We start from the raw sequence: 10,108 nt of genomic DNA on the forward strand, positions 1-10,108 counted from the left end.
TCAATACTGTGTTGCTAGGGGTATGCCGCTGCTGTTCTTCCTTAAAATTAGTAAAGATGGTCCGAAAATAATTGGTCTATGTGCTAAGTATTAACCTTATCAATAATTATCATATATAGCTAAGTTTACTACTGATAAACATTATCGATTGGTAACGCCAGTGGAGAATTGAGCATCTTCTCCCATCGAAGAGCTCAAATAACTTCGACATTGAAAAAAAAAAATCCCTATGTAATTTTACAAATTATGAGACTCTTTGAAAATTGATTGTAGTAAGCCTGTCAGGCCAATTAATTGAGCGTATGGACGTCCTCTACGAGTGGCCCACTACACTCATCTCCCCCTCCTCTTTCGTGCAGAAAATACTCCCAATATGGAGTAGAGAAATACAAACATCAAAACATCTAAAGCTCACGTTTAATTTGGCATCAAAATATAAACTATAAAAACACACATCCAGAATTAAGCATAAACATGGTTAATTAGAAGATTCTTCTAATAATTGTATTAATGATTATTATAAATGTAATACTTTACCTGTCACAAATTCCATGATTGGCACATTAATAGACCTTTCCGGAGTGTCAATCAAACTTAACAACTGACCAATCAGAACCGCGCTAGGAATGCGCGCGCGTCTTACAAACACATGTGTTGTCCCACAAACGCACGTGTTCGCGTATGTGTACTGCCGTCTTATGGGACCTTAGCAACAATATCCAAGGGGCGGAGCTTAGCGTCGGAAAGGTCCATTGCATTATGTATCAGTCTTTTAAACGTTTGATATAAGGTACTACTGAAAATGTAACGTTTCTATTTTAAGTCATTCTTCTGAGAGTATGAATACTTCTACTCGCCCTAATCTTCCCAGTGCTTCGCAATTAAGAAGATGAAAATATAATACTCTATAGTTTGGATCGTTAGCAATTAGATGACATATTTTGGTAAATTTAAAGCATTAAGTAGTGGTGTCAAACTAAAGTACTTAGAAACACATAAGGCTCAATAAAAACAAATCCACCGTATTAGTTTATCACCCTCTCTTGCATGTCTTGAAAAAATATAACTTTGAAGAAAAAAAAATTGTTTTCAAAAGCAATTTTTGTCTTCATTTTTTTTAATTAAATAGTTAGTAGATATTGTTTATATTATCTCAATCATGTTTTACTTTGAATGTCAATGCACCAGCAAACAACCCAAGGGTGATATTTAGCTTTAGGCGAGACTTTTTAAATACTTTTTTAGCGAACCCGCCGTCTGCAAATATTTATGATTTCGAATAAAAATAACATTTGATTTTTGGCCAATTAACGCACGCGCCGCCATGAAAAAGTGAAAATTTTAGAAAAAAAAGTTTTCTTTACTTATAGTACGTACTCCGCTGCATTGAAAATCTCCAAAGATAGGATATGCATATTTCTTCCCAATTATATAAATTTGAAGCATTTAACCATCCTATTTTACATTCACCAATAAAAATTGTATTTATATTTTCTCTTCCGTCTCGATGATTTTTGCAAAACTATTCAGTATATGAATTTACCTTTTTCACTATTTGCTAAATAAGAAAACGAAATTTTATTTTTATATTTATTCTGCCCTCCTCCTAATTAAAAAAAAAAGTACGCGAAACAAGGAATAAAAAAAAGTCTCGCCTTAGCAAAATAAATAAAATTTAAAAAAGGCCTCCCTCATCACTTTTACAGTCTTGATAGTGTGAACTAATAATACTTTTTAGGGCCTAATACTGCCTTGAATAATTTACTTTGTACCGGTACTATTCAGTGGCGGATCCAGAATTTTCCAAACGGGAGGCACTACAGTCTCAGATTAGGTAAGTGAGTAGCACATAACATTGATTTGCATTGAAAATTTTAAAATTTGGTGCCCATACTCGATCCGCCCCTGCTATATACTGCTGCTATGCTACTGCTGCTTCTTCTGCTATTGCTATACTACTACTGTAAAATGCAAAGGCCTCAATTCAAATATGTATTTGTAAGTACAGTAAGGGTATATCTCACTATCAATTAGAAACCAGAAGGGGTTGTTCCACTGTAAAAATCACTAATATATATAGATACGAATTCGTGTTGTATTAAAATGCAATAGTGAACGTGTTTTTCGATTATAATCATCATTAATTTAAAATTAATATCCCACGAGCCGGTTATTAAAAAGGGCAGTGGCTCCATGCACAAAAAAGAAGTGTATTGCACACCTCACGGTCATTACTGTTATTACTAATTATGATTGAGAATAATAATACAATACATGATAATAATAATAATAATAAATAAATAAATAATATTATATTGTATTAATAATATAATTAATGATATTATTAATAATGATAATAATACTAATAATAGCAATAGTAACAATGATAATAGCAATAACGACGACAACAACTAATAACAAGTCCACAACAGCAATAGCTATCACCAACAATAACAACAACAGCACAATAATAAAACAGCAATAACAATAACACCAACAATAACAATAGTAATAGTTACATAGTAATTATAAATTCAGTAAACATAATATAAATAATGTATAATAATTAATAATAATATTAATAACAAATATATAGAGATTATGAGGATAATTATTAGAAAACAATATTTATGATAGAAGGAGTCTGTGCCTACTTTTCCCTGATCACTGGCTGTATATTTGTATATTTATACTTTTTTTTCTATTCTAGTTGTAATTCTTTCTTTTCTATGTGTAGAATTTAAATTGTTTAGTCCCAGTATGTATAAGCCACTGCGACTTCTGTACAGGCTGCTATTGTACAAATGTTGTTTTTGTTGTTGACTAAACATTGAGTATATAGAAATAGCGAAAGAAAGAATATATCAATAATAATAACAATAACAATAATAATATAACAGTGACGTAACTAATGATGTTTGTTATACTGAAATGAAATGAAAACAGTGTTCTTTCTAAACAGAACGTGTTGCGGTCATAATATAATATAATATAATATTTATTGACATTACACTTTTACATCAGTGGCAGCACACAAGAAAGTGGCGCAGTCAAACTTAAACTAATGAACAAATAGTAAAAACAACAACTTAAAGCTAAACAAATGAAAGAACTTATGAACAAAGAGTAAAACAACAACTTAAAGCTAAACAAATGAAAGAACTTAACTAAAGAAAAGATCTAAAATAAATCATGAACATCCCTCACCCTCCCCACACAAATAATGTACATAATACACATTACGTGCATACAGTACCCCACCCAAATATGTGTGTATATATATATACATATATATACATACATATATATACATATATACACTCATATAAATATACATACACACACATACACATACATACACATATATACATATATATATATACATACATACACACATACATACACATATATACATGTATACATACATACACACACATACACATATATACATAATCTCTTAGACCATTTGCAGGTCTTGCCATCAAGGGGTAATAGTGAATAACCATCTAAATCAAATCAAATTGTTATAACAGTGATAAAGAAAATTGAGGCAATTACGAGAATATCAAATACATATAACAATGCAGTGATTGTTGCTGAACGAATTAATGAAGCAGTTTGTTTGTGACTGGCAACAAAACAAGCGGTTACACTTGGCTGCTTAACTTCATATTGGCCCATCGTTTTGCAGGTGAAACGTAATCTTTTAATGAGACCACAGACACTTGCCTAGGACGAAGCGAGGCCTCAGTTAACAATCGTGTTAATTTAAGCAGAAGATGGTCTAGCAGAGCATTACTCACGTCACCTCAATAGGCAGCATTTAAATAAACCTCATTCTTAATACTTTGGTAAAATCTAAATTAAGCGGAATAATTTAAAAGCAATTTGAAACCTATTTTAACTCGATAATACAGTTTCAGCGGATTAATAGCCACTTGAAATCGGTCAGAGGCACTTATTAACACAATGAACACTAAGATAATGATAAAATCACGAGATGTGAAGACATACAATGTGTTTTGATCATTCTTTATTGATATTCAATATAAAATATAAATGATAATACAGTAAAATAAAAATGTTTATAAACAAAATATGGTATTTCATTTTATTTTAACTATGAATGCCTGTGTCTAACTATTCTTCTTTAAATCGTAGATATAGTAAAGTGTATCAAATTATTTATTTATTCATAAGAAAAGTTCATATGGTTAACCCTTACACTTGGTTCTACAAAATGGAAATTTCTAATTTAACTTATTTATTTATTTGTTTGTTTATTTATTTATTTATTTATTTATTATTCATTCATTCATTCATTCATTCATTCATTCATTCATTCATTCATTCATTCATTTATTTATTTATTTATTGAAATTCCAGTGAATCGCATATAAATATGTACTGTGGTAATGATTCTGACGTAATTTTAATTACAGCTGCTCATTTATAATAAATTGTATCCACAGTAATCTATGTATAAATGTATATACAGTGACAAAACAATGTAGGTTGGTGAATTAACATGACGTATGAAATAAAACGCGTTGTCCCCAATTGTATTCAAAGGAATATCTTAAGAATGAATAGTTTTTTTTTTCAAATACTAGGCCTATAATGTTTAAAATTTTTTACGTACAATCTAATATAACATTATATATGAAGCCGGTGAACAATTTCAAAATTAAGTAAGCTTTAGTAAGTAATTAGGTAATTAAATAGGCCTAAGTAGTTAATATGAACAAAATAATGTAAGTTGGTGAGTATCATCAACATGACGTCATACATATGCCGTGTTGTCACCAATTCCATTATTAATATAAATGTTTGTTTGTTTTTTTTTTGTTTTTTTTTAATGAAATATTAGATGAATATCTTGAATGACTTTATAACTTACAATATAATTTAACAAGCAACTAAATGTTTTAAATTATGTAAGTAATCAAGTAGGCTTAAGTAGTAGTAATTACCGTAGTAAGTAGTATGCCTATTCAATTACGCAGTTTTAATTGATACTGTACCATATTATTTTTAAAATATTACACCATAACCAGATGCAGAAAAGATGCTTAGACTTATTTCTGAAAAAAATCTGCCAATATTTTGTATGATACAGTAACTATAGAGATGGAATGGACAGGCTGAATAAGAGATGTTTATGATTTCGATCATTCACAAATCTGGGTGATCAATAATTAAAAACAGAATAGGGCACAATTCGATTTGGTGATGGCGACTTGCTGGAGACATCAACAAAAGGCGTCAGACGATTAAGAGTATTGATGTTGATTCATCTCCTCCTTAATAAAATACTTACTTAATGTCACTTTGAAGAATTACATTGAAACGTAATGTAAAACCAATAAACGACAATAGAATTTCCGGCATCCCGCGGATTTTTAGGTCCGTACGGCGGATTTCCACAAGAGCTTTGTCATCGAGTCAACGATAATTACTCTCTAACAATGACAGTATCCAAAGATTTGCTTAGAGTTCGCGTGTCGTTCGTTTTCCAAGCCATTCCACGCCCGTGCCTCCAGATAAAAGACACAGTGACGAATGGAAACGCAAACTTAAGTTTTGTTCTCTCGTGTATAAGTGTGAACGCAACCTTTGTACCCATCAACGTGAAATGTTACACTTATGAAACTCCTTAATACAACGTAAGGAGTAACTGGGATTAAGACAATCAAATATCAGGCCTACACTTATTGAAACTTCTTAACACAACGTGAGGGATACAGTACTGTAACTGGATTATAGGACAACTCGTTGGCACGTGTAAGGGGTTGAAAGTGTGTGGATCAAAATATAGAACACAATATAATGTAATAAGTGGGCTATTGCTCGAGACCTCCTTCAGATCGCTATTATCTACAAACGATTTTGTTGTCCAAAATGGTACGTTTTTTTCTGTACAGAAAACTCTCATCTAGAAAAGTATCACTGATGGAGGTCACTTCGTCCGTCACGTGCTACATCGGGCAGAGTGTGCGCCCGGTTTTAGGTGTAAAACACAGAACAAGTCCAAAGATTTATTTATATTGTAGTGGTAAAATAAAGACATCAGGAGACAATCCCCGCAGCTCTTTTCAGAAGAGTGTACTGCGTTCTTTAATGCGCACAGGGGCCATATTGTTCAGAAGAACCAACGGCTTCCGAAAGTCGTGCTCCAAGCTATTGTAGCTTGCATGTCATTACTGTTTTAATATATTTCTTATCGTATATATATATATATATATATCTGTCTCTTATACACATCTCTTACACTTGGTTCTACAATTGTTATATTGCCAGCTGAAGATGCTTTTATTATTCCTTTTAATGGACAATATAGAGATTTCGCAACCTTAAGAAAACGATAACGAATGCCTCATATTTATTATCGTTGTACTTATACGAGCTGAATACGATCGTTAATGCATCTGAAAGGCATGAATGACCAACGTTGTGACAGGTATGTTACTGTAGGGGATGGGGGTCACTAAATATTTCATTACGTAATCGCATTCGTTGCCGTTATCGAAGCTTGCGAAACCTCGATAATAAAGTTCATTCGTATATCATCAATTAATTATATATGTTTGTGGTGTCGTAGATCATTCTTACGGCCAACTCAGACAGCGTCGTACGACGCAGCCCGACGTGATTTGTTGTTGCGTCGGGTCTGTGTGAGTTAAACGCAGACGCGATGGTGTGCGTCGGGGGTAGTCGCGTCGTAGAATATTAAATTTAATATTTCTCACGACGGCTTAAGACTGTCCCCGACGATAAATCGGGTCGGGCTGCGTTGGCCGACGCTGTCTGAGTTGGCCTTAATTATGTGTTATGTCAATATAAATTTTATGGTGCAGACTATCAAGTTTCTCTTTTGTTTTTAATATTATTTATTAAACGAATATTTTTTTACATTAATATTATTAAATGGTTCTGAAAGTAAAGTTGAATAGCAGTTCTCGATATCATTTTTAAATGTCATTCTTCACTGTAACTACTTTGAATAATATTTATTATTGAACTTAATAAAATATTCAAAGCTAATAGGCCTACGAGAAGACACAAAAATATCATAAAAATGAAGACACAAACAACTAACATATTTCAATTGGTTATTAAACTATTTATTGCAATCAATACGAAGTTCGATTAAAAACCCAATGGAATCAATTATAAAATAGACTATATAAAGCACTTCGTAACAACGAATGTTGTGGAAAAAACAACGAATGAAAAAAAAAATCACTTTAGACCGAAACCACTATTATATCTTATTTACAAATAGTTCATTATCGGTTATAAAATATTATTAGATATAAACATTAAATGGAAATGGAATGGATGCCAGTGTGCCACGGCCTTGGTGGTTAGAGCCATGATTCTCCTTGTGTCATTCAAAAAAGTTCTCGCATTTGAGTTCACATGACAATTGGTTTGTGGTCAAAATGCCTCAATTAGTTAACAAAACCAGGCGGCCGTTGTTTCCTTTAAGTGCAGCCGTTATCTCGACCAGCGAGTAGGGCAGTAGTTGAAGAATGGATTCAGCATTGATGTAGTGGATTGCAATGCGCACGATGGCCTCACAATTTGAGACTCATCGTAACAAGGCGATGGCATTGACCGTGGCTCTGGAGATGCTGCCCACCAATCGTCCTGGCCCGATGATGAGAATGAGTACGCAGATGACGTCGATACAGGACTAGGTATCCCAGAATCCTCCTCGTATTTCGATACCGATAAGGCATCATTATCGTCCATTTTTAACATTTCTCGAAGAGCCCATATATAATTATGTGCAAAACGAAGAGTCTCTATTTTTGTCATTTTGGTTTCGTCTGGGAATGCTGGTAAAACTCCTCGTAGGCCTTCCAACGCGTCGTTTAACGAATGCATCCTGTTGCGCTCACGATCGTTCGCTTTCACACGCCTCGATCTCTTGATTCGTAGAATCTGGCCAGGACTTCTGTTACGACGGCGACGGGTGCGACTTCGTCGTTTACGGCCTGTAGCCCTGCCTTTGTCATCCTTATCTCCGGTTAAATCGTTCGTATTTTCTTTAGCCTTCTCTGATTTCGATGTTTCAACTTGTGTGAGGTTCAATTTTTTATTTTGGTTCAATACAACATCATTGACAGGTTTCTTCTCTGCGGTTTTATATTCATCAAATGAAACCTAATAAATAGAAACAATGAATCAATAAATTGATTGGTGTCGATATTTTGGCATAATTTTCATACGCATGCGAAATTACAAGCTTGAACTGAATAGAGATAGCCTATAAAAAAAACTTTCATAGATTCATAGATGCCAAATTTAATTAGAAAATAATTAAATAATTTGTTTATATATCAATGAGGAATTTACTAGTAATAATAAAACAACACATTCAATTAATCAGGAAAACAAAACTAATAATTACAATTTTAAGTAACTACGCACTGCTTTCGTTTACTTCCAAGTAATTTATCTCAATCAATAATATATTTTTTTAGTCTTGTTTAACAGTCGACTTCGATCGCTGCTAATTTTGGACTTGTTAAAGTTGAAGAAAAATGATAACACCAATAAAATGAAATAAACTATTAAATTAAACTTGCATTTCTAACAAATATCAAATTATACTTTCATTCATTCGTATATTTTTAATTTATGAAATATAAGAAATTAGAAAAAGTATAAAAACATTTTAAAAATCCAATAAAAATAATAATAAAACATAGATAAAATACGCTTGTAAATGCTTAAAAATCCTAAATAATTAAAAACTATAAATCTCTACATATTATTTTACATAAATGTATATAAACAAATAAATAAATAATAACAGTGCTCTAAGGAACATATATATATTATACACATATATAACGAAATTGATAAAAATAGAAACTTCAGTCATCTAACAAGTTAAAAATTCGTATTACTAACCTCCATTTTGTGCAGAATCAACAATAAATACGGTAGTAGCTGAACCGATATGAACGATTGAGGCCAGGCTTGACGTGTGGTTGAGGATACTTAGTTACAGGTTCACTTGCTAAGTGCTTGTGGTAGTCGTTCTCAATTGCGGTTCAATTTATTGCAAAGTACAACAATGATGACTGGTGACTGACACAAAACTCAGGACTGCCTACCAATTAGTTACGCTCTGATTTCCCCTTTTGAGTCTGCGCATTGTGTTCGGACGTTAACTCTTTACACTACATTAGATCGCCTTAATTAGACCGTTCGCTCAGCTTCATCGAATCGCAGCCAATCAGTGGCTCGTACCAATTCTAGTCTAAAACTTCTCGCGTGTGAGCCAACCAATCAAATCGCTATAAATTTCGTCACATATGTCGTCTGGCTACTTGATTCCTAAACGTCCACGTGTGTTTTGATTTTTAATTTATGTTTTCAATCAACACATATGTCATATTTTAACGCATCCAACAGGTCAGTCGGTTAGAGAAGGTGAAATGGATAGTTTTAGTTAAGCTTACCAAACGTGACCTACCTACGCGTACGATAAAAGTGTTTGTTTTGTTTTTCTTTTCGGGGTGGAGAAATCGCCACACATATGTCACAAGTTAGTCCTAACTTTGTTCCTTTGTTACAATTATAGCTCTTATTAGCTGAGAGTAACTTAACTTTGATTTTAAGCCAATTTCTTATTCCATTATGTTTACAAATCACAACTGATTTAGAATACATAATTGAATCATATTTCTGAATTCAAATTAATACTTTTGTACCCAATAAGGGCAAATTATTGTTTTATACTTACTTATTGGACATGAATTATGGTCTAGATTAATTTTATATCGCTATCGTTATAACAATACATATTACACAACTGGTCTGTTTATCTTTTTCATTTGTCATTAAAATACTCAGATTTAGCCCATCATCGCCTGATTAACACACTAATTAGCGGCGTACTTAATGAATTAAAAGAGCATAACTTGGAATGAATCAGCAGCCACTTAACAAGTACAAAGACAAAAATGTATTGCTGTTTTATTATTTAGCAACGGAGGATCTATTCTGAAACAAACTGACAGATCAATAAAAGTAATCGTCTTATAAAATCCCTGTCAAGACTATCACATTCTATTTGATAAAACATGTG

The 10,108-nt window shown here is 32.5% G+C and overlaps 1 protein-coding gene across 1 annotated transcript; it reads right to left on the bottom strand.

The window, feature by feature from the left end:
- Positions 1–6,969: 6,969 nt before the first annotated feature.
- On the bottom strand, positions 6,970–9,090 carry LOC117109943 (neurogenin-1-like). Its single transcript, XM_033252443.1, has 2 exons — positions 8,926–9,090; positions 6,970–8,172 (listed from the first exon to the last, which is right to left on the bottom strand). Exons 1-2 carry the CDS (start codon positions 8,929–8,931, stop codon positions 7,501–7,503), a joined length of 678 nt encoding a protein of 225 aa, XP_033108334.1. The 5' UTR covers positions 8,932–9,090; the 3' UTR covers positions 6,970–7,500.
- Positions 9,091–10,108: the final 1,018 nt, after the last annotated feature.

This window comes from Anneissia japonica, unplaced genomic scaffold, assembly GCF_011630105.1.
Source record: "Anneissia japonica isolate Jap-2015-1 unplaced genomic scaffold, ASM1163010v1 scaffold585_len4108843_cov191, whole genome shotgun sequence".
NCBI lineage: Eukaryota > Metazoa > Echinodermata > Crinoidea > Comatulida > Comatulidae > Anneissia > Anneissia japonica.